Raw genomic sequence first — 25,836 nt, 5'->3', positions numbered from 1 at the left:
AGCCATCTTAACTAAAGCTCTGATAAGATGCATTATAAGGCGCTCTTACACTGGGCAATTATTTTTGCAACTTGTGTCGCAATTCTGCTGCGTCCAAAGTTTTCAACAAAGGATTGCTCAACGGCGTTACAATGATATGAGCAACGTTTCTAGCAATTTGCCTCGTTTTTAATGATCACATTCTTATTGAGTGATGAAACAAACCATTGCGACACAAGTTGCAGGACAGATGTTACACTACGCAGTGTCTGAATTTGCCGTTGCAACATTGCGGAAAGTAAAACTCGATACTTCCTACGATCGCGTCTTTATCTCTATAAATTTCACGTTCGGTTTAACAGGTAGGTTTTAAACGAACCAATTTTTTTTGAGATTGCGTGGGAACTAGGGGCTCAGAAGAGTCTGGATACGATTTCCCACCCAATCAGTGGTCATTGCATACACCGCGTAACACGTTTGCACCAAATTCATTCCTACACTCGTAACTCTCCAAACCATAGTTGCATGAAACTATGTCTAGTGCGTTCCTATTTTGGTAAGGTCCCAAAACAATGCGCTCTTCAAAATTACAAGAACTTTTCAATTGACAAACTGCTTGATAAACTGTCAGAAACTAAATGGTTCGACAAGCTCAATCGTTAAATAACGTAGAAAACACTTCCCAAGAATAATCTGTCACATTTTCACTACAATCAGTCTATCGTGTACGTTAGCTTCACTCCTCGGTTTTCGAGATTACCAATGAGACACATTCAGGTTTGCAGCCTCGTTCGTACGAAACTTGGGCTAATCTTCAGTGTAACAACTCAAAGCTGGTGTAAAACAAAGAAAAAAATTGTTACCAACAAATTGTCAATAAAACAATGGTCCATAAAACAAATCACATCATTCATATCATAACAAAGGGGAAGGTGGAAAGGGAGGGAAAACCGACGGGTGACATCATATTCTATTACAAAGGAGAATGAGCAGCTGGCCATATTACAATTGCTAATGGTCGTTAACCAACGGCTCTGTTCTTTATTTGCCCAATGTCACTGTAGTAGTGTCACAGTACAATGGTTGTTGTGCATACTGGGGCGACTCTCTGTTTCAATAAGAGTTTTTAGAATTGGTAGTTGTTTATTTGTGCAACTTTTAAGTATCCTGTTGTCATTAGGTGGTTAAAATAAGCCAAACGACTACTTGCTGTCAAATACTTGGGTTTACTCCCCGAGCTTTGGTGTCACATTTTCAATTTTTCTTTTTTTTACTAAAGCTAGGTTGAATCAAAATTGACCACTATAGATCCTTGAATTGTCGTACGTTTTTTTTAAAGTAGATGGTAGGCCTATCTTTGACCACTGATGTCCTAAAATCGTGATACCAAGGAGTTTAGGATGGCTCAAACCCTTTCAAAAATTTGGAACGAATCTCTTATTAGCAGAATTAACTCTACAACACTGTTTCACGTAACGGTATATTTATGATATCAACTTTTTCCAGTTTTCCTATTGCATTACATCGATGAGTGCATCTTGTCAAGGAATTATTGGTGCCTCACATGGTACCATAACTTACGTTTTGAGGAACTAACGACGAACGAAAGAGGCGTTTATTTTTTTTCCCTTTCTTACTTGTCTTGACACCAAGAAATTTATGCTGCCAAGCACCTTTTTCCTATTAGAGATGGTAAGTTAAAAATAAAAGCAGAACTTACTGTCTTAACATGACCAATGCTCACTTCCAGTTTCTGCCCGTGGGTCAAAAACGTCTTGAGCTTAAGTGCCCCTGTCACCAAAAAATCAAATCTTATTTTTCTTTGAATTTCAAAACTATATTGACCAAACACTAACCGACCACAGTTTTAAGCCTTGATTCAAAAAAGACACCTGTTTATTTTAACTGGAATTTTCCTATTTAATGGCCCGCCATTAGTACTTTTAAGTTCTTGAGAGAGCTGGTTCGAGGAGAAAATGCAATGTGTGTATAAGCCCCACAATTAATATGCAGCACGGGAGTTTTGGGCTTTCAGACTTTCAATCTCGCATTTTGCATATATAATAAGCTGTATTCACACGCTGAAATTTTACGCCAGTGAGCCTTGACGTCACTTTTCCCTGGATCCAACCCTCAGAGATCCAATCGATCAAAGTAAACGCCCATTTGGATAAAAGTCAACAGTCTACAAGCTCAATTTTTTGCCAGTCAGGTGTTCAGCACATTTAATTTCAAAGTGAATTTCAAGTGAATTTTTTTATCACAAGGGCACTTTAAAACTTCCCAACAATGCTGGAGATTCCAGAAGACAATAACAAAGGTCGCGAGTCTTAACCCGAATGTCAAAATTATTGCCCACTCTCAGAGTGTGCAGATGAAAGCAGTTTTACACCAAAAAGTTGTCACGAGTCACAGCAAGAAGAAGAAGAAGAAGACGAAGACGACAAAGACGAAGACGACAAAGACGAAGACGAAGACGACGAAGACGACGAAGACGACGACGAAGACGAAGACGAAGACGAAGACGAAGACGAAGACGAAGAAGAAGAAGAAGAAGAAGAAGAAGAAGAACAACAACAACAACAACAACAACAACATAATTATTTATCGAGGATAGCACTTATCAGTAAGAATCTGTGGCCCTCCCAACCTAATAACATTAGCAGGAGTACACTTCCATTGGAGATAATGGAGAATTCGCGAAAGTCCCAGTACGAAAATTTATTTCACCCTGCTTCATTGACCGAATGCATAAATGGCGGCCAAAAAAATATTCTTTTGTTTATGTGCTAATTAGCCTCACTAGTCTCGTTTGGGTGGCCAAAATATAAAAGAAATATTGCTTGAGAGCAAGGCTAAAAGTCAGTCTCATTAGCACATAAACAAAAGAATACATTTTTGGCCGCCATTTATGCATTCGGTCTATGGTATTCCCGACCCTATAAGAAAAAGAGACTTCAACTTACAGATCCATGTCACGGAACAAGGCGACTCTCCTTTTCAAACAGAAACACCAAGGATCTAGCACTCAACTTTCCTACATTTCACTACGAAAAAAAAAACCAAATTCAGCACAACACTCGTAACTCCACTGCCTCCCATTAAATAACTTGTTAAAAATGGAAATGGGCAAAACCCAACTTTGCTTCAGTCTTTCTGTTCTCTTAGTTGATGTTACTTCATTTCAGTGTGACTGAGTTTTAACACTTTTTAAGCAATTCAATCAATTTACTGCACACAAAATTTCAAATTATCTCATTAAATTTTGAATTAAAAAGGTACAGTTAAAATCTCATTCTCTGATTTTAATTAATTTCTCTGCTGTAACGATTATAGTTATTGATTTCGCGAGGGAAATCGCAAACGAAAGAACCCAGTACACTAATGATGAAATAGCTTACAGCCAACGACCAAACAACAGTTGACGTCACAGAACTTCTTAGGAACTTAAACTTTAAGTTGGAAAAACAAAAACCTCAACGACATCTTTAAATTTAATAACATTATTGATACAGGGTTTATTTTACTGGGGTAAAAATAAAAAGAGTTTACCTTGCAGACCATAGCTTGGCAGCAAAAAGTCTTCTTGAGGCCTCTCAAACACTTTAAGAAGTATCCATATTTAGCCCAGTTTCTTCAAGTGTTAACCAGGTCATTTTATTCAACTTCACGTGATCCTTTGTTATCAGTGACCCCTCTCGCCCAGTATTTTAGTTTTCTCATTTCAGTTCTTACAAGAGCAATTTATTTAAAGTCGAGTTAATGTAGTTTCAATAAAAACTTCGCATTTCATTTAATAAGTTACTCTCATTTAAAATACCATACTTATTGAAAATGATTGAAAATGTTCACTTCAAGAGGAGATTCCTGTGCTGAAATTGTCAATGCAAGGAACGCGCAAACTTCCCATTAAATACAATATAAGCAAAACTGCATATCAAAACCATAGTACTGTATCTGGTTTAACGCCGAAATTACTGTAAGTGCCCCATTTTCTCTTAGAAGGAATTTGTGTCAAGAGCTTTGGGGAGGCAGCAATGGTAGATTGGTTACTGTGACAGACTGGCGTTACATGATTCAAGCCCCACTCTTACTATTTACTGAAGTTGTTTTGGTAGCCCCAGTTCAACTTGGCTACTCTAGTAAAAAGCTAATAATTAGTCTTCCTCTCGCGTGGTGCTTTTCTTCAAGATTTGTTGCATTTCTTTCAAAGATCTGTTTAATTAGCCATGGAATGACTCTGGTGGGAGTGGCCAATTAATGAACGAGTTGCCAGTAATCGGAACCCTTTTAATACGCAAAGGGTTCTGGGATCGCCAGGGCAAACATTGCAAGTCGCTGAAATAAAATGTATGGCGGAAACTTATTTCGACGTCCAAAAACGATTAAGGAGAGAGTGAAACGATTTTTTCGACACGGTTTTATCAGAAATCGATTTGGGCAATGTTGATTCGCGGCAAGTGTAAGTTTTTGTTCGCATAACCGTGAAATATGAGATAAATTTTACTGATTAACTTCCTTGCTTGCGTAATAAGGTTTATTGTGAACTTGACATCGCTTTATGGTCTAGAAATGTTACAAAATGGGCCCTTTTGCAGCTAGGGTGCAATTTGCTCTCCAGTAAAGCGGTTGAGAACCAGGTGACCGCCAGCTGTAAAGGAGAGGAGATGCAAATTGTTTTTACAGAGCTATTGCTCTTTGAGGGATGAAATGAGCGATGAGCGAGTAAAGACTTAATATTACAACGTGACAAAGAATCGTTTGCTTTTCTGGGTACCTTCCAACGTCGTCACAATCTCCCTTACACAGCACAATGATCGCCACTAGGCATATTTCCAATATTATATCAATTGCTGAGTTTAGAAATAGGCCAAAAGCCAGCCTAAACACACAAATACAACTGAAAAGGCTTTATTGAGTTATTTCCTCCAGATTTATCCCTAATTTTGTAATATTTCAAGACCATTGCACAATAAACCTTACGCAAGCAAGGAAGTTAATCAGCAGATTTTATGTCATACTTCAGTTATTCAAATAAAAACTTACACTAGTTGCCACGTATCAACATTGCCCAAATCGATTTCTGATAAAACTGTGTCAAGAAAAGCATTCATCTCTTTCCAAAATCATTTTTTGGACGTTGAAATAAGTTTCCGTCATACATTTTCTTAAAGCGACTTGAAACGGTTGTCCCCTACCGATCCGAGAACCCTTTGCGTATAACGTAGAGATCCGATTACTGGCAGCTAATTCATTAAATCCTTGTTGGTATTAATTGTTTTATTTAAAAAAAATTGTTTTATTGGCTGCAGTCACATCTGGGCTACTAACTATAGTTAAGACGGGAATAACTATAGTTAGCTATTTCGGTTATGTTACCGCTTCTCTGTTCGCTTTAACTATAGATAGTTAGTTGCCTCGGTGATCCAAAACAACACAGATTAACTATAGTTACACCCAAGCAGGGTTCATGGGTTAGTCTTAAGTTTACAACAAAACAACCAATCAGAATGTGAAAATTCTTTTCGCACACGCGAGATGAGCATATATATATATATGCAAAATAAAAACCAAGCGTGAAGCGAGAGGAAAACCGAAAACCACAAACAAAAAATTTACATAAAACAGGGTAGCAACACGTATAGCCTTCAAGCTTTTTTGCAGTCGTCCTTGTATCCATAGGCCACAGAACTAACTGTAGTTAACTGCGTGGTGCGACTGCAAAGTCGACCGAAAGCACTAACTACAGTTAGTATGACGTCACCTAACTTGACACTAACTTAAGGAGGCTCGAAAGGGTTTTCAGCTGAGCGCGCGCGCGTAAGCCACACACGCAATTCGTAAGCTGCTTGCGTCAGCTCATGATTCAAATGGGTCACCAGAAATAAGCAAATACCGCTAATTTCGCTTACCTTTCTCCGATTCCTCTATACATTCCACATTCATACATTCCATTTATACATTCCATTACACTCCAATTCCTCTATACATGGAATATAAATAGACATCTCCTATTCACGAAAACTACGAAAAGTCTACTTAAACGGTTTAATAGCCACTTAAATCCGTTTGTGTTGACCTGTAGCTCCACTCGCGCGCGGACTCGAATGAGCGGGTGACGCATGCGTAAATGCTGATCTTGTAACCCCTTAATTTTTCCTGATTTTGTAACTTTACTCGTTTATATCTCTGCTTCTGGACGGTGAATTTTTTTCATTTTTTGGATGTTAGCTTAGATTAATTTAAACCGTTTGTCTTTCAAATTTAAAAAAATTCTGTAGGTGAAAAAAAAAATTAGAGACAATTCAAAAAAACTTATTTTTCTGAAACACTGACCTACAGATTTTGTTGAATTTTCAATAATTATTTTAGAGAGTATTTCTAACATTATCTGGTAACGCTGAATGGGAAAATTTCATCGTCCCGTTTCTTCAAAAAGGACAACATATGTTGATTTATATCGTTGCCATGGTAACATTATTTCGGGTAGGAAAACATAATGTGAGAAATCTACGATAGGTACTTAATACCCTGGCCAAATTTCGTCTTGATATGATTGCCCTAACTGTATCTAAGGACAGAATATGTTCATTTGTTTGAAAAATGGAGAAACTATTTCGAGCCTCCTTAAGTTAAACTTTACTTATGTCGTAGATGTCACCGCAGCCATTATTCTAGCTTCTAATGAATAATATTAGTAAATTTGCTCGAGACTCAGCCCGAGATTTGAAGAGGGTGGCTCTCTTTCAAAACAAAGAATGTAAAACAAGAAGAAATGGAGAGGTTTTCCTTTTCTTTTCTTCAAAATTATGTTATACAGGAAAATCAATGCATTGCTTAGTGTTTTGCCATGTGAAACTTTTGTATGACAATTACTTCGCACATTACATAATTAATGTGGTATTCTACAACCAAGTAAGATCTCTGACGGTCAAAATTGGTCAGCTTTAATGTTACAAACAGGAAAATAGAAAAGTACCTAATAAAACACTGAAACGATATTACAAAAAGTAGATATTTGTTTATAAAAATAGATGAAAAACTATAATTTGGACTGGTAAGTTATGCCAAAAACATTGATCAAACACAATAATTTTTACAATCACAAAATTATATTGCCTGAATGCCTTCTCTTGTTTAAGGGATTTTAGTATTTAAACCACAATGGCAATATTATAGTCATTTCCATACGTTTCAGAGGTTAAATATGTTTAATTCTTCCCTGACTGACAGCAGTATTTAAGTCAGTTTACTTTGTTTTAAATGTTACCACGTTTTAGGGTTAAGACTTGGAAAGCACAATTATGTAATAAGAAATGCAAACAGTTTATCAACATTTTCACTTTATTGGCGAAGTCAGTAACCAAAAAAATCATATTTATGACTTTTAAAAATTTAACAATAAGATTTTTATGATTACTACAGTACATGCGAACAAACCGTGTATGTAAAATAGTGTTTAAGCAGTTTAGGATAATTCCGGTCACACTGTTTATCAACAGCCAAATCGTTTAAAATGTTCGAGGGAGACAACTTAACATGGTTTAATTGAACTATAAAGTGATGAAAATGTGATCCCAACAAGCCTGTAATCTAAACATAATTGGCTGAAAATAAAATCCTTTATCTTAGTAAATACAGTTGACATGCTTTAATATCGCATAAAATGTGTTTAAAGAAAGAAACAATGTTGAATAAAGAACTTAGATAAAAAGATTATTTACATGAACAAACGTGTATTTGCTTTCAAGAGAATAACTCCGGATTGAAGTAATGTTAAGTGTTGTTTACCTGTATAAAAGTAACTGAAGATTTTTCTGACTGTTTAAGAAAACAAAAATCTTTGAGCGTTTATGTATCCTAGTCATGAATTTACCATTATGTTGACCTTAACGTTTATCAAAGTTTTACTGGAGGCCCAAGCAAAGATTCAACTTTAACAGTGATTAAAAATCAATCGCCTTGAGAAAATTTCAGCTAGCTTACTTGGAAGATGTATGAAAATATCTACATTATGCTTCTAAACAGAAAATTGAGTGTTGTTAGGGCACGCCTAAACCACTTAATTAACACAGTGATTAATTTGTATGAAACATTGATCACAAAATTAATGTCAAACATTATCAAAGTTCAGTTTCAACTAGAAAACCCTTTTCATATAACTGTTAGTTATTCAATCAGTAAGGATAAGCTGCCTCACGAACAACTTTCTTGACAGTGCGGGCAGACGGAGCCTTGAACGTTGCAGATGAATTTGCTTGAACTCTGGTTGGAGCTAGAATGAGAAGTTAATGTGAATTTAATGTTAACAGCCTACGAGGGGAGCTAGCAGTGATAAATCTTCTGTTATTCTTGTGTTAATACAGTACATTTCAGTTAATTTTTGTGAGAACAAGTTCATTCTTAACCTCTTGGATTACACTTTTAAGACACCAGTGACAACAATTACATGCACTCTTTAGTTTTTGCAAATTCAAGTTAAGCAAAATAGGATATACATGTACATGGAACAAAAATCATTGACAATAAAATTATTACACATGCCCAATTAGGAGACCTGTATAATGCCCCAAAGACGCTGTCAAAAGCACTTTTAACGTTGGAATAAAATTAACAAGTTCATTTGAGTCTTCACTGTATGTATACTAATAGTTATATCAAGTTATTGTTGATATAGTGAAATAAAAATTCTATTTTATCACCAATGAAAGTATTGGATTTATTTTCTGGAACCTTTCAGAGGGCAAGGTCTTTACTCTGGTGAATTATACACGATCACTTTTTTTTTTTACACGTTATTATTATTATTATAGTAAAGCCACCAAAAAAAAAATCATAAACTAAGAAAGTCTCCTTGGATTGTGCAGTGATGCATTACCAGTGCGTCCAGCCGACCAAACTTGTTGTCTACTTACAACTGTAGCTCAGAGGAGTCAGCTACCTTTTTCCTAAAAGGGAACCTCCACTCTTTCTACAAAATAAGTTTAAACCAGAGGAAATCATGTTTACTGACAAATTTGTTCGAAATTTGTTTTTAAAACAGTGTTTCTATCAAGAAAGTGAATTTTAAAATCGCAGTAATCTTGAATAATTGTGACGTGTTACGGTTGCTCTATTGTTCTGACACAAGGATCTTTTGCCTAATAACAATAGGGCAACCATAACACATCACAATAATAAACTATTCAAGATGGCGGTGCTTGCGAAATTCTTCTCAAAAATTCGGCGATTCTAAAACTTATTTATTTTGGATAAAAAAAATTCTTTGAAAATACTCCAGACTGACTTGACTGTAACGGCTATTTCCCATGATTTAAGGTCATCTTTTGTTGAAGTGGAGGTTCCCTTTAAATTGAAGCACCAGTAATTAAAGATTACAATTCTTCCAAACCTTAGAGATACAGTTGGCTACTCTACTCAAACCACTAACATTCTCATTGATTCTTAGTGATACCCCTCCATTACTGATTACACATATTATATGAACATTCAACAACTCATTAATAATTCATAAGCCCATTGACCTACCAAATGGTCGATAATACCTGTACATCACGTGCAATGATTTCATGTCAATAAAACCTCCTCCTTATTAGTATGCAGTGTTTCTGTCACTGCACATGACATAGCTTGTTTTTCTCTTATGCTAATGTTCTTCTCTCCCAATTTGAACCGTTGTTCGGACTCCCGAGCGAAACACACTTTTGTGTCCAATATTTTTGAAGCTGTACAGTGTGTTGCCCAGTTTCCGGCCAAAAAAAGGTAAACTCGGTTATTTTCGATGGGATTTTAACTCTTCGTCCACCGAAGCGATCCGTTGGAAAAAAACGAACATCTCCGCTATCAACTGATGGTTTAGGCGGGCTTTTTGGTTGAGAAACGAGCGAACAAGAAGGGATTTTGTTCAGGTGAGTAATATCTTACCGGCTAATTTTTGGCCTTTTCACTGCACAGCGAAGCTACCGTACGTAAATAAATAACTCGTTTAATAGGAAATAGTTCACGGAGCTTGATAATTTTTTGAAAGAATTTACATTGAAGATGGAAGTAATTAAGGGACCTGTCATCATAAGCTAGAACTTAGCTGTTTGCGAACGTCAGAAGTCTAAATCTTTGCTAAGATTTTCGCATACTACGCCAGTTTCCGGCCACTGATCTGCACTCACAGATAGATTGTTTAAAACTTATTTGAATTAATGAAATTTTATAACTTACTACTCGAGAAATTAATGAAATGTACATAGCTTAAGCAAGCATGGCGTAATGACGTACATATTAACTCAGATGTGCTGTGTTAATTGCCCGTGCCTCTTCGCAGAGAATATCGCGCGGGCTTTGTCAAGGTTATACCCTACCAATAGTTAGCAGCTATCTATGCCCTACCATACACCTCTAAGTAACCATTTTGCTCTAATCCCATAAAGTACAGTCGCTAAGCCACATCGAGATAGCCTTGGAAGTCCGTTTAGTCCAGCGGATTGAATGAAATTTCTGCTTTCTATTGATGTCCGGAAACTGGACTCGCTGGCCGGAAACTGGGCAACTTACTAGTTTTGCAAAAAATGGCATAATTTCTTTAGTACTTGAAGGTGGGCAGCCGATCTCCGTATATTTTAAAGGTAAGTAAATGAACTGTCTCTTGTAGAAAAATGAGAAAGTTTCCGTGCATAAACAAGAAGTTAGGGCGATTACAAACTAAAGTGGCCGGAAACTGGGCAACATACTGTACAAAAGACTCGCAGCATGTGTTTTATTGGATCTAACAACACTCAGCTACGCCTCGTGTGTTTAAACCTGATAAAACACTCCTACTCATTTTTTAAACATTATAATCTACAAAATGAATTTTAGATAAAACTGCACATAAAAACCTGAGCTGAAGCAAGTGTAAAAAAAATCCTACCTGGATACGCTGTTTCATAAATGTCTGCAGGTTGTGCATATTCATAGTATACAGCCTCACTGTTGAGTCAAAAAAGATAGTTACATACATATAATGAAACAGAATTATTAAAACAAAATTCACATCTTACAAACTCCTTTGAACTTTAATGGGCAACAGGTCTTCAGCTGGGCAAACGAAAAACAAAACTGGTTGCCCGAACGGCAAATAAGTAAGAAAGTAAGTGTCGAAGACTGGAGGGTATTCCTCTTAGTGGAGCAGGTGGATATCCCTTAATGAGAGAACTGAATGTACATACATGTATGTTCAAGAGATTTGATAGTGAATCAAAAGGCGAATCACAGTACTGTCAAATTGCTTTAAAGTGTTTCTGGAGACTTTTCCAGCAAAAGCAAGTTCTGTCATGGTTTTTTTTTTTTTTTGTTCTGTCATGGTGCAACTGGGAAAGGAAAAAAGGCTGGGATGAGAGGGAACAACAAGCGTAAGTGGATGCATGAGCAGAGGAAAGTGTTGCGGAAGTGTTTGTAAGGAGTGATGGGATGAAGAAGCGAGGGTATATCAAGTTGGAGGTGAGGAACAGGACGGGCAAGGTGGAGTAGCAAGAGGAAGTGAAGATTAGTGTCAAGGAAGCAGAAATTGGAATTTGGAAAATGAAATTTGGAAGATGGCAAACTGGAAGGCTCCAAATCAACATGGTGTAAGGCCATTTTGGTTTAAGAGGTTAGTTATGAGGTTTAGTTACATGGTCTGATTTCAGAGTTTCCAGGCTCGTTTGGACGGTGGAGAGGTGCCGGAGTGGATAGTAAAGGAAAGGAAAGGACAGTATGCATACAAAAGGATCGTGCCAAGGGAACAGTGGCTATCAACTACAGACCCATAATTATTGCATGTTTGCAACTGATGTGGAGGCTACTCACTGGGATCTTGGTGGAGAAGCTGCATGGACATTGGCAGGGTAATAGAAATTGTTGCTGGAATGTGTTTGGTAACGTCATCAGGGATGACAAACAAAGACTCCTTACCAAGCCAAACTCAACAGACGCCGTGTCGTCTTCAAAGTTTGTGAGGATCTTTTCCATCGTTTTATCATTTCATTTGGGACACTAACAGCCGCCTTATGTCGCTGGCAGGGCTTTGGTTGTGCGGCTAGCGGATTGAAATGAAAGAGTAACCTTTGCCCTTGAATTTCATGGTGGAATTGCAACTGTGGGAACATTTTATTCAGGAATACTTGACTCCACTTGGTGGGCTCCTGAGAATTCAGTGTTCAGGCCATGATTAAGAAGGAAGACGTAGATCCAAAGTGTAGAGTGTATGGCAAGGAGGTGGAGTCGGTTGGGCATGGGGCGAGTGGTTGAACTGGTTTGGCACAGAGAGAGTTTTAGAGGTGATAAGATTGGATGGGGTTGAGGGTGTACATGTACTGGGAGCTTTGTCAGAAGTACGGTGTGAAGTGTGCTGATGTGTGGGATATGGAGGTTTGGAATGAGGTGAGGGCCTTAGAAAATGGGAATATGGAGATCTGGTGGAATAGGCGCATCGAGTCAATAAAGAAGATGGAACAATCATCCAGACATTACTGTGGTGGATCACGCAGCTCAGGATTGGATGTTTGTCCACTTCTCCATGCCTTGGGATAAGAATAAGGTTACTAAAGAGGATGAGAAAATCAAAAACTACCGGTGCTCTCCTCTGGCAAAGGAAATCGGGAAGATGCATCAGGTGTCAACGAAGATTGTGCCATTGGTGGGTGGTTGTTTGGGTGTGATGACTAGTTAATACTCTCACAAAACGCCAAGAGTATGAGCATTAACCCACTCTTCTGGTAGAAGAGTACACACATCACAGTTCGTAGAAGGATGGTATAAACCTCTCAACACAACTGGAAACATACTGTACCAAAATAAAACTGATCCCTGTAAGCAAAATGAAACAAGGCACTCCTCTGCTTAAGCACACTGTGCCCAAACAATACTCACCCAGGTTCAGGGTATACCGCTTCAAACTCATAACCTGGCTCATAAGGTTCGTAACCCTGAAAAATAATGCAGGCTATATTAATACAAGGTCATTTTAAGTTCCCTTAAAATTTTTAAAGGTAGTAGCAAGCTCAAACAATCCTTGTTCTTACAAATCATATCTGGCTATAAACCCAGACATCATTGGCTTGTATGATCCCTTTCAATTAACAATTACATATACACCTGTACCACTGTATTTGATTGTTTTCCCCCTTACAATAACTCATGTACACTGTGTAAAGCTAATCTGGTGCCATTTATTTTTACAACAATTAGCAACGAAGTTATTGCTACTCCCAAAGGAGCACTGCAAATTATTTTTTAGATAAGTGCACTCATCTGAAGAGTTCCTTTATTTTTATTAGAGAACAGACAAAATTAATTAACAAAATTAATGACTTTTAAGACACAGGATTATGTTTACCCAAGCCATGGTTTTAAATTTTTATACATCATTTATTTTTACATTACAAATACACAATAGATTTAGATGTGATCAGAGAAGACAAAGAGCTTTAATTATTAATTGCCTTACTTAATTTGTATTTTTGCAGAGACACTTAAGTGTTTAGAAATTTCATTATTTTTATGAACCATTTCCTCTTGATTTTATTGCTGAATCTTCACTTACAATCACTTGTTCACCAGGAGCCACTATCTGAACTCCAACTGTGGGAAGGGCATGCACTGCCTATACAAATGAAATTTTGTCACAAATAAAAGTCACCGTCGATTGCTGGTTCTTCAGATTTTTTTGGTTAAAACCTTAAACACATCACAATTGACTAAAGCATTAGAGTTATATTTAAGGTTACTGATTTAGCTTTGATGAACAACTCTATAAGTAGCCAGTGATGTGGGTTGCCATTTGTACCCAAGATCAGACATTTCCCTGAAACCAAAGTAAACTATCATATACAACTGGAAACAGCAACAACAAAAAGGTGGCATACTGAATTGCTTGTATTCCCTGTGCTAAATCAATCACGTAACCTTGTTCCATGATTTTCATAGTACAAGAGTACGGGAAGTTTAAATTTTTGGAAAAAAATAAATTTTGGCGTATGCAGTTTTTCTTTGGTCATGCATGAGTTTGTTCAAACAATTTTGATTTGTTCATTTCAATGAAAATTGTATAGGACCCTCTGAGGGTCTTAACAACAAATTTCTGTAAGGAGACACACAGGGCCCAAAATAGCAGCCGCCTGCCAGCGGCAGCCGGACTTTTACCACACTTGCCGGCGACTTTCCACCAAAGAAATAGAATGACATGCTTTTTGACATGCTTTGATCAGCCAACTGGAATCAAAGTCACTGTGAGTTACTCGTTTGTTAAAGGTTTCTCCACACAAACCACTGCACTACTGCTTTCAATTATTTTGCACAAATACTTGATTGCTAAGAAAAGGAAAGGTTACGTTTATACAAACGTTGGCCGTGTAGCACTTATATTTTAAACAGAGTTAACTGAATTGAGTGTAATGTGAAGTGCTAGATTTCAATCCCATATGAACCATGTGAGCGTTAGCCCTACTGATGGAAATGGGCCCCCACAAGGACAGAGAAAACTCTGACCAGGGTGGGAATTGAACCCACGACCTTCGGGTTGGATCTCCGCCGTTCTACCGACTGAGCTACAAGGTCAGACGGGAGCAGGCCGCGGGAACTGAAGATTCCCACCCTGGTCAGAGTTTTCTCTGTCCTTGTGTGGGCCCATTTCCATCAGTAGGGCTAACGCTCACTTGGTTCATATGGGATTGAAATCTAGCACTTCACATTACACTCAATTCAGTTAACTCTGTTTAAAATATAAGTGCTACACGGCCAACGTTTGTAGAAATGTAACCTTTCCTTGTACTTGTACATGTTCTTTGCCATGACTTTAATCTTCAGTTCCCGCGGCCTGCTCCCGTCTGACCTTGTAGCTCAGTCGGTAGAGCGGCGGAGATCTAACCTGAAGGTCGTGGGTTCAATTCCCACCATGGTCAGAGTTTTCTCTGTCCTTGTGTGGGTCCATTTCCATCAGTAGGGCTAACACTCACATGGTTCATATGGGATTGAAATCTAGCACTTCACATTACACTCAATTCAGTTTACTTGATTGCTAAGCCTTGCATTACTTGACTGAACAGATTTCCCATGTTTGCACATGTACATGTAAGTAAAGAAGCCCGATGGTTTGTCAAGACAAAGATGCATATTTTACACTTGAACACCTAAATGGGAAGTTGAGCCATTCATGATGGTTGGAACCGCCTCACGGAAACACGTTAATTACAGGGAAGTAGCAGTTCAAAGCATGTCATACATGCATGTATGAAATAGTTTTTTAAAATCAGTTTGTAATTCCGATACTGTGAAATTTCAATTTGGGAAGATTTTGGTCATATGCTGGGCAATGGGTTCTTGGCAGATCCCTGTTTACACACACACAAATTGTGGGAAAAAAAAGTGATTCATAGAATGTGAATCGCTGCCTTTCAAATTTGAGAAACTGAAGTTGGATTGATTTCCCAAAAATCAGTCCTATGAACGTGACTTGTTGTCATGAATACTATTAAGTTTACAGCATTTTCCGCATACCGTAATAAAATTAATCACGTTGTTGACTATTGAGGGTACACACTTGTTAATTATACATGTAGCTGGGTAAAAATGAGCCTCAACAAAAAAGACCTATAAATTCCGGGTACAAGCTGTGATATTATATTTAACCCTGACATACATGTAAGCAACACAAACAAAAGACAAATATAAATTGTTAATGTACGAACAAGAAATCATGTACTGGTAATGTTTTAACAAAAAATAATGAATTTACCCTCAGAAAGCAAATGCAGGCTGTACCGTTGAAACTATTAGTGCATTTACCTCGGTTCTGACTAGGTGCAATCGCGGATTCGATCTCCAGTTTGACCGAGGTAAAATCTCGTCTCTGGTAACCAAAAACTGAGGTTTGACCTAGACTTTTTCCGGTTGATTTTTTTAAGCTTTGTAATTTAGAGCACATCTATCAAGGAAATTTTGCTCGCCGATTGCATTTATAATAATTAATATGCATAATTGCCGTGTTTATAATCTGCGATGGTAGGCAAATTCCATTATAATAAAATACCTTTAAGACACTTCTCATTTTTCCTTTTCCACCAAACATCAAGATCTCTAAAAATTATTCAATGTCTGTTCAATACGGATGGCATAAGGATTAGAAGAAATTATATTGGGAAATACTACAAGTCGAAGTGGCCGGCCATGAAAGAGACACGAAAAGCATTTTTATTTCATCGACGGAAAGATGGAAGAAAACGATCAACTGTACAAGTAATTGTCAGTCATTCAGGCCATGTGACTTTCTATCCATTACAAACTTGTTAAGCAGTTCGCTTCCAACAACATATTTTATGAGCTACCTCTCCCATTTGTGTGACGGAAGCATGCAGCTTAGTATTATATTTGCGTTTTGACTCGCCAAATTGACAAAGGCTTGAACTCAACCCGGCTAAGTCTATCCTATGGCTGTGGAAGCATTAATTTAAGTTTATCTTACTAATTCAGAGGAATGAAGTCAATATTTCTGAATTCCAAGCTCAACTGCTGAATAACCTGTCACTTAATATTTTGAATCAGAAATGATCGTAATTAACATGCACCATCACCACAAGGAGTTGCTTAACAAACTTTGGGAACATGGTTACAGTTCTTTGCTGGTATAATAACCTAGTCATTGATAAAAGTTTAGTTCAAGGTTGGAGCTTTTCAACAACTATAAGAATTACGCATGATGAAAGGTTTTCTCTGTCACGGCGAAGTGAGACGAACATAACACGTTTTCATGACAGTGCGTTGTGTTGCGTCGGTGCTGTGGAAAACAGTTTGCACATTCATTCTTTACCTTGGCGAGCTTGGTGTGATAACATTAAACAATGCTGTGCAACCGTTGTTTCCTTGCGGCACAATATCGCAAATTAAATCGGCCGGGGCATTCGGCTGCTTTCGTCTTTGCCTTGTTTGCGGTTTTCGTCCAGCCTAGGTGATTTCGTGGTAAACACTACCGGCAAAGACAAGGTATTACCGTGTGCAAATGCACTAATAGTTTCAAGCTGTGCGGTAGTGCGCACCTAAAGTTACCAAGACAACTCACAAAAATACTAGCTACAGTACTGGCCAAAGGTATTGCAGCACATACACCCGCATAAAGTGTACACAATATGGCAGCTTTCCACACACACAGTTCAAACTGCAGTACATTGAATAGCACTCCTCCAAATTGGGAAAAAAATTGACATTATCAATCACTTTGCTAAATAAATGGAATGATTGTAATAAATAATAAATAATTAATAAGCCGGCACTGTGCAGAAGAATCACTAGTCTAAGAGTTAACCTGAATCTGTTGTGCTGTGTTCTTGTACCTGTCAGAAAGTGCACACTTACCCCGTAAGAATCCCCAGGCACGGCAGCCGCCCTTGGAGCAGCATGGGCGACTGTCGGGGAGGATGGTCCCAATCCAGCGGCAGAACGTGCTGCTGAAACACTCACGTGTCCTACTGGTGGCCCTCTAGGTCTAGACATAGAGGGCATGCGTGGGACTGGTGAGCCTCTCCCATGATGCACCATGTGATGGGGGTGTGGCACTCCTCTTGCATGTGGGCGTGGCGCTCGTAAAACTGGTGTAGCAACAGGGACAGGTGCAGGTGCTGGTGCTACCTCCTCCATACCATTGAGAATAGCCATTTCTCTCATCTGTTCTTGATGAATTTCGTCGTTGTTTTCCTAAATTGAAATAAGAACTAATGGTTCAAGTTTGACACCACAACTGTAGTGTCCTTGGTCCTCTCTTAATCCTGGATAACAATAAACTCTTTTTTTAACTTTAACAGTAATCTTTGAATATCAGCAAGTACATTTACTACTCCTTACCACCTTTTTTAACCAACGCATACTGTAAAATGACATCAAAACAATTTCCGCATCCAAAGTTTACATTAACAAGAGGCTCTAAGTAGCCTATACTCACGCGCTGCCAGGTTATTTGTACTTTTGTTGACAGTTTAATAATAATAATAATAATAATAATAATAATAATAATAATAATAATAACTTAATTGTACACCACAAAAAAGGTATATAGGTGTTACAAGAATCTATTTGAGAGAGTTTAAACTCCAGGGACTCATTTGACCAGAGGCGACAAACTCATTCACAACAATAGGAACAAAGGAACAGACAGGCTTTAAAAATTATATCCTACAGGATTTGATACTAATGGTTAGCACTAACAGTGTATTGTACTTCAAGCAACTCGACCCTTATCCTCTCCACTTCACCATGGCCACAATACAGTACTGTATGCCTCTCTTAACATACATGTAACACAATACAAGTACTCCACGCATCGTGGTATTTTACATACAGAGCACATAACATGACTGTAATCTTACCGGAACAAGAAATTTCTTTATCTCTTCAATAGCAAGACCTAATCTTGCATGAGCCTGTCCTGGAGGAGCTTCTACTTCAATTAACACATGAAGCTCTTCCTCAAGATGGGTATACTTTGGATCACCTGAGGCACGCAGTTCTTCCTCCTATGGAGTAAATCAAAATCTCTAACCTCTCATCCACAACATCTGGTCATAAACTACAAAACATTAGAAAACAAACTGCTCTCGCCAAAGAGGTGCAACCTCAAACAGCAAACAAGCACATGGATACAAGTACATGCACTGTACATGTATAAGGGCCAACTAGAGATCCAACCACTGTTTTCCTACAGTAGTTTATCAGTTTATGTTTTTCAAGGTTTATTAGTTACATTTTTGTTTTCAAATTCGCTTTGCGGAGTGGAGGAATACATGAAAAGTGGACGGGATCAAATGGTGAACGATCCTCATCCAGACAAAATTTACACCAAAAGAAAAAAAGAGGATTACGAAAAAATTTTATGAGCAGCACTCCTTCGTCATCACCCAGCGTGAAATACCTAAGCGATGGCTGGGGAAATTCTCTAAAAAGGATGCCTTCATTCACTCGCATTCACTCACAGGTTTCCCTGTTGAAGGAGAAAATCCCTGACCTGGAGAAAAATTCCAGGAACTCAAGTGCCAATTGTTTTGCTTTGAGCAGAGATGTATTCAGGTTTTCAAATTTGGGGGTCCTCTGGACCCCTTTTTGGAAAATTTGGGGGTCCAGTGCAAAATTTTGGGGGTCCAGCTAATTAATATTCAAGAATTAATATGCGATCTATTGCCCCGTAATTGCTGCTGCAGTACCCTTTCAGATTTCTAATTGCAAAAAAATAAAGTCTTATCCCCCCAACGAATATGTACTTAAAATGATTAATTTCTTTGAAACTGTCGTGCCTGTTGATTCAGCGATCAAAATGTATGGGCTGTCAAATTTCCATCGATCACATTGAAAAAGTCTCGAGGAATCGAATCCGTATGCTGTAGGAACTGTTGGCTCCAGTTGATAAATAATCTACAATGTAGATCTCCACAGCAAAAAAAAACAACTGAATCTCAATTTTCCGTAAAAGAGCATCATTTATTTTAACTACACTTGAGGTGCAATTTAGCAACAAAAGAGTAAACAAATGTAAGCGATCGATACACAGTTCATTGTCGGCCCGTGCGGCCTTGACTTCACCATGGCCAATGTTAATAACCAAGCGATTGAATACATTCAAGTTTCATGTTTAACATGTTAATTTTAACACTAACTCCGAAGAAAAGTTGCATAATTTGCAAAACAGACAAGTTACGTGCAAAACAAGAACCGAGACTATGTCGACACGTGCGTGCCCGGAATTAATAGGGAGCTTAAGCAACGACAACAGCGACGGCAATGAGAACGTCATCTCAAAATATAAATTTGCGTGATTTTAATCGCTTCGTGACTATTTCAACGTTTTTAAGATGACAAGGGTGTGGTAATTCCTCAAAGATGACACCAGTCGGAACGGCACTCCATTAATTTTAGGAAAGAAAATGAAAATTTATCCTCAAGTGCTGACTTTCTTCGCAAAAACCAAAAACTTGGCTATTTCACGTTGTTGTTTTGCTGACGACGGCAACGAAATGGACAAAAGTGAAAAACGCATGTATGCCGTTCGCATGTTTTCCCTGGCGTTCATAATTTGCATAAACATTCGATTTTTTTCTGCGTCCAACTAGACCCTTTTTTCGATATTCTATGCGTCTAAAAGGAAAACGAGTGCGTCCCAGGACGCAATGACGCACTCTGGATATGCTCTATTTGAGCATATTTCAAAAAATGAACCCCTTTTGAAAATGATGAGGGCTTTGTATACATTTTTATGGCCTGGTGACAGGTGGAGAAAACATTTACTATTTGTCCTCTAGTAGTTGTTACGAGCTTTCATATTAATTAAGTCTTTCCATAGTGACATTTCACATGTCATACCTTTATGTTGTGAGTTTACTACAAAAAAAAAACTTAAAATGCTCTCTCCATGCGATTATTTTTTTCAAGCAGCTCCATAAAGTTGAATGTTCAAAGGCAATCGAAATGATACGCACGAGTGCTTAGTAGCCAAGCTTTGAAATAGGGAGAGGAGTCTGGGCATCACAAGGAAACGGTCGGCCATTTACGTTGCGAGAACTCACAAATGTCTTGGTATTTTCTTGCACATGGCGAAAGATATGTGTCAAAGTGACCATAGCAAACAGCTTTGTGGAGAAATGGAGATTGCCTGTAGGTTGGTGTTCTGTTGTTGAGGTGGAGTGTGAACGCTTCAAGATAGAAACGGCTCCTTTAGGACCCACCGCTCGTGAAAAAGGCAATGATCAATAACAACGTGCTTTCAGTTTGTTATTATGTTTATTCAGCAACATCTTGAGAAGTTTTTATGAATATTAAGTGAACCTTAGAAAACTCCAACCTCAGGTGTTTACGTACAGTACCGCTCAGAAATACGTTAACCAAAATATGCGCACAATACGCGTATATCTGTACGCGTATGTGCGTATACCTATACGCGTATGTGCGTATATCCATACGCGTATGTGCGTATAACCATACGCGTATGTACGTATACCGATATACGCGTCTGCCTCATTAGCTTGCTTATTGTTATAATAAAGAATACATGTACAGTACCGCCTGGAAGTATTGACCCCTAGGCAATACCTCGTCTTTGCCGCAGGTAGTGGACGCGCGGCACAGAGGTATGCAAATTTTTTTCCCTCGGTAAAACCGAGGTGCACTTTGCCGCGGGAAAAGAAGAATGATCTGTTGCTCTTGTATAATAAGCGGAAGACTGTCAAATTTTATGTCTCATAGTGTGAAGAATCGATTCTTAATGCAAGATATTGTAATCAAAATGAGAAAGTGTGCCATTTACGTAAGGACTCAAATTTTATAATCTTAACATAATGTAAAACTGAAGACTTCTTTAAAGATACAGTGTAAGCGACAGCTTGATTATCCAGCCAACCCAACACTCGTTGTTCTCCAGGTTGTAATACTGTATGTGTGCGTGAGAAATTATTTGTTTGGTTTTGAAAAAGGTTCAATTGTATCTCTTTTCGTCTAAGCCTCACTTTATTTTATTTGGAGACCTGAAATTCAAACTTGTGCGATTGTCTTCGTTTTATCATCGCCATTTTGGTTAAAAGCAGGTATTCCTTCCACATACATTGTATTATTGTTAAACTTGTCAAGTTTCAATTTTAATCGCAACATTCTTCCGAGGCATCGGAGCCTTTGTCGGTACTATTTTGAGACCAAACGTACCGACGAATAATTTAAGAATGGTTTCTTTTTTCATCGCTTTTCATCAGCAATAAATTGTTATATCATAGCAATTGCAGCAAAATACATTTTCGCGTTGTTTTATCAGTCGTGCAATAGTCTACTTGAATGCCATAAATATTTTTTAATTGCAGCATGTTGATTACGCATGGAAAACAAATTTAAGAATAGACTGTAGTTAGTGGAGAAAAGAAGTCTCTTACTTATCTGAACGCTCATAGTTTGCATACGAATTTTAACAAATGCAAAACCAGCAAGCGAAACAAACTTTATAATGTTCGAACCATCTTCGCTCTAGTGCTCACGTTGCGCTTTCACGTGCAACTCTTTTCGCAGCGGGCGTCCACTCGTGATAAATTTGCATAACCACGCCGATATGCACCAATGATTACCCAGAGCACGAAAACAATCTTTTCAGTTTAGATCAAATAATTTTCGACTATTTCAGGGGTTTGATATCCTGGGTTCTTTCCTTGGAGTGTATTTCTTTTTTGTGATTTGTTACACTAAACAACCTTAGAGAGTAATACTGCAGTAGGAAACCACAAGAAGTCGTAACTTGGTCACGCAAGGTTTTCGAGCCGTTCACCCTGAACATGTAAGCTTTCAGTTTGTAAATATTGTCAAAACCCTCTCCTGTTTGCAGGATATCGAAATAATAAATGAATAAGTGTATCTTCCGTGCGCTGAGCTGCAAAAAACAAGCGGACATATTCTCCCATAAACTTAAATGTATAAAATGACGGCGAAGTCCACGCAAGTGGGACAAGCGTCGAACCTTCGAATGAATAGTCCACCATAAGTCTTCGAAATAATCACTGCAATCAAAATACAAATGCGTGTCGCAAAGAAGGTTTCAAATGTGGTCGGAATCTAGCTACAGTACGGATATTCTTTTCGCATGTAAAAGGAAAAGGAAAAGGAAACCAAGGTGCATGATTAGCGGCTATAACCCTCTTTGCTGTTCGCAATTTTCAGCCGAAACTTGTTCAGTTTCTGATGTTCGGTGGGATCTCAACATTACAATCTACAATAGCTTATCGAAACACAAAGTCAACTCTACCGCGGAATTTTAATTACCGAGGGTTTACCTCGGTTGACTTTCCCGCGGCAACTTTGGAGCCTAGCCGTAAATTTCCCTCGGCAGAAAAGCGGCCTACCGCGGGAATACCGAGGGAAAGTCGCGACAGGGTGACGCAGCAATGACGCGGTAAAGGGGTCAATACTTTCAGGCGGTACTGTAGCTTGACAGCACTAAAATAGAACACGACTACGAACTACATGACAAAGACGCACTTCCACAAACAGCTGTCACGTTCGGAATACGACGAACCCACGCACGGATGTTTATTTCATCGATAAACATACAGTTCAGGTTCAGAGTTATTTTGTTCCACACTATCAAAAGAGAGAATTAATAATATACAAAAGGCACACCATCAATAAACATGCAATTCTCGGAAAATCTTCGAGTTTACCTTGCCGAATTCGACAGAAGTTCTACTCCTATTTGAAAGGTGTTGCATTACCTGTCACGATTTCCTCAGCTCTTGATGTGAGTCGTATGCAAATGTTGATACACCGTTGTTCGGGCATTCCCTTCTACTTTAATTTGCTATCAGTTTAAAACCAGCAGTATCAAAATGATACGATACTAAAGAAATTGTTTCCCATTTATGAGTTGGTCGCTTCTCTTCATAAAAAGTTTTTAATTGAACGGAAAGGTAAAATGGAAATGAATTGTTGATTTATCTTTCGATTGGATCAATTTCACACCCGTGAATATTATTTTTCACTCCCAATTTCACCGCGTGAATTGTAACCCTTAATTTCACGACGTGAAAGTTTTCACCGATCATTCACGGCATGAATAGTTTTATGCCAACAGTGAAAGTTTCTTATCGTAGAGTGATTACGGCGTATTCACGCCGTGAAAATTGAAAATCACGCACCGGGGCAATGAAAAAAATTTGACGGTTTTCAATGAATCCATAAGGCCATTTTTGCGTTAAGGGTCACAAACGATACACGCATTTGAATGTCAAACTTAAGACAAATTTTTGTTTCCCTTGTGATTCATAAACATTGAATTACTTTTGCTTGTTATCCAAAAAATTCGCGACGGGAAGCGACCTGCGCGTTTGTAACGTGATAGCTTTTGCAGTATGTAAATTTTCTGTTATCGGCTCGTTGCTTTGTTCAGATCCAAAAGTTCTTTGTTTTACTCAACAATGCAACACAAAGGAAATTTATGGTACTGAATAACAAAGGAAAATCAGACGCGCATGAATATACGCGTGTGCGTATAAGTATACGCGTATGTGCGTATAAGTATACGCGTATGTGCGTATAAGCATACGCGTATATGCGTATACACTGCGTATGCGCAGTTAACGTATATCTGAGCGGTACTATAGATAAGTCGCACCCCCGATTTTTTATTTGACTTTTGAGAAAAAAGGTGTGGCTTATACATGGACTTTTACGGTATTTAACCACAGGGAGCAGAGAGGAGTCCTATTTGACCGTTTTTCCAGGTAAATTGACCGTACAATTGCAGCGTGAATTGATCTTGTTGATTTGAATCAACGTATGTAACCAAACCACATACAACATCAATTACTCAATTCCTGACAATGATAGTTTACAGAACATGTGCAGTATTTAGGCCACATGTACATGTATCCCCCTTTAAAATTTAATCTCAATACAGATTACATGTTACTCCAACTGGTTTTCAGCAAGAATGTCGAAATTACTGACTATTAGTTACTTAATGACAAAAAAAAATTGGCCCACACAATTCTAAAGGGGCATTGTTGAGCTCTCGATCATCAACTAACCTTCTCCTTTTCTCTCATGGATCCTTTTCCAAGAATAGACATCTTTGTGCCTGTACTTGCCTGAAGCCTTTTGAAGGTGTTGCCTCGGGGTCCAAGCAATTTTCCCACAAAGTTAAACTATAAAAAAAGGAAACAAAAAATGACTCCCTCATTAAACCAAACTAAAAGGCTTGGCTGTACCATTCCTGGGTCAGTTGTTCCTTATGGTCTTTATGTGTACCAACACGAAAATATATTGCCCCGTCAATACTCAACTTATAAATAATTTGCACTCACAAGTATACAAGGTTGCTGCCTAACGGTCGCCCGGGGCGCCTTATTTGCGAGCGAGGGCAACCACATTTCTGAACAAGTAGCCCGAACGAGCGTCTTACTTGATTCATCCTCACTCTCTTGTACATATGATCCCAGCTGGAATTAATTAATTCTGGGCTCTTGAAAAAATGACTTGGGCCACTAACTTTTAATGTTGGAAGCCCAAAGGGCTTCTGGACAATTTCCTTAGGCAGCAGCCTTGGTATGTACTAGAAACTATAATCAATGGAATAACTCTGAGAGAAAAAAGAAGAGACACTGCAAGCACCCAAGTTGTCCAATGTGCATTTTTATAACTAAGTGATTTGTGGCAGAATTAATACTTTCAAGCAAAACGCAAAAATAACTCACAGAGAAAGTACTATAGAAGCTTTTCTGCACATTTAAGGGGGGTGGCTCTTAACTACAGAAAGACAATGGTTGCTAAGGAAAATTTTTAGCCAAGAGCAATCATTGTTTTTAAGTTGCATGCTACAGATTTTGTGTTAGAATACTGTTGCTAGGCTGCTGCCTAACGGTCGCCAGGGGCGTCCTACTTGCAAGCATGGGCGACCAAATTTCTGAACGAGTAGCCCGAACAGGCACCTAACTTATCACAAGGTGATTCATCCTCACTTAATAAATTAATTCGAGCCCCTTGAAAAGATGACTCGGGCTAATAACTTCTAATGTTAGAAGCCCAAAGGGCTCCGGAAAAATTTTCTTAGGAAGCAGCCTTGTGCTGCGTTAAAAATAATTGTGAAAAACATAGTTAACTAAATTGCTTTTTAGGCAATTTCCGTCTTGGTCACATGATTAACCAAATACATGTATGGTTTTGTGAATCAAACCAGATAAAGAAATGTTAAACAGAGCAAACTTGGCAAAAAAGCAAAAAAGGATAACTGTGGGGGTTTAAGGGACTCGAGAAATGACTATTTGACGGTGTCCATAGCAACGGCTTGGTAGTTAAGAGCCACCCCCTTAATTAATACAAGGTAGGATTTAGTGTTAAATACTG

General features: G+C 38.3%; 1 protein-coding gene across 4 annotated transcripts in view; it reads right to left on the bottom strand.

The window, feature by feature from the left end:
• Positions 1-291: 291 nt before the first annotated feature.
• LOC138045825 (KH domain-containing, RNA-binding, signal transduction-associated protein 3-like) overlaps positions 292-25,836 on the bottom strand; it is a 29,161-nt gene continuing 3,616 nt past the window's right edge. Inside the window, exons 3-11 of one of the 4 annotated variants that reach the window (XR_011131671.1) lie at positions 24,522-24,638; positions 18,345-18,491; positions 17,338-17,676; positions 13,535-13,594; positions 12,862-12,917; positions 10,883-10,941; positions 2,946-3,026; positions 1,700-1,770; positions 292-812 (exon numbers count right to left, since the gene is read on the bottom strand). Coding sequence is in view for 2 of the 4 variants with exons in the window: in XM_068892448.1 (XP_068748549.1) it covers positions 8,157-8,254; positions 10,883-10,941; positions 12,862-12,917; positions 13,535-13,594; positions 17,338-17,676; positions 18,345-18,491; positions 24,522-24,638 (876 nt within the window). In the remaining 2 variants the exon portion in view is untranslated. Of the gene's footprint in view, positions 813-1,699; positions 1,771-2,945; positions 3,027-7,305; positions 8,255-10,882; positions 10,942-12,861; positions 12,918-13,534; positions 13,595-17,337; positions 17,677-18,344; positions 18,492-24,521; positions 24,639-25,836 lie in introns of those variants that run through there. The other 3 variants (XR_011131672.1, XM_068892448.1, XM_068892450.1) reach the window with 3 other exon arrangements.

The sequence above is a fragment of the Montipora capricornis genome, chromosome 4 (assembly GCF_036669925.1).
Source record: "Montipora capricornis isolate CH-2021 chromosome 4, ASM3666992v2, whole genome shotgun sequence".
Taxonomy (NCBI): Eukaryota; Metazoa; Cnidaria; class Anthozoa; order Scleractinia; family Acroporidae; genus Montipora; species Montipora capricornis.
Note: the sequence above shows the minus strand (reverse complement) of the source record. Positions and strands in the feature narration are given on the sequence as shown.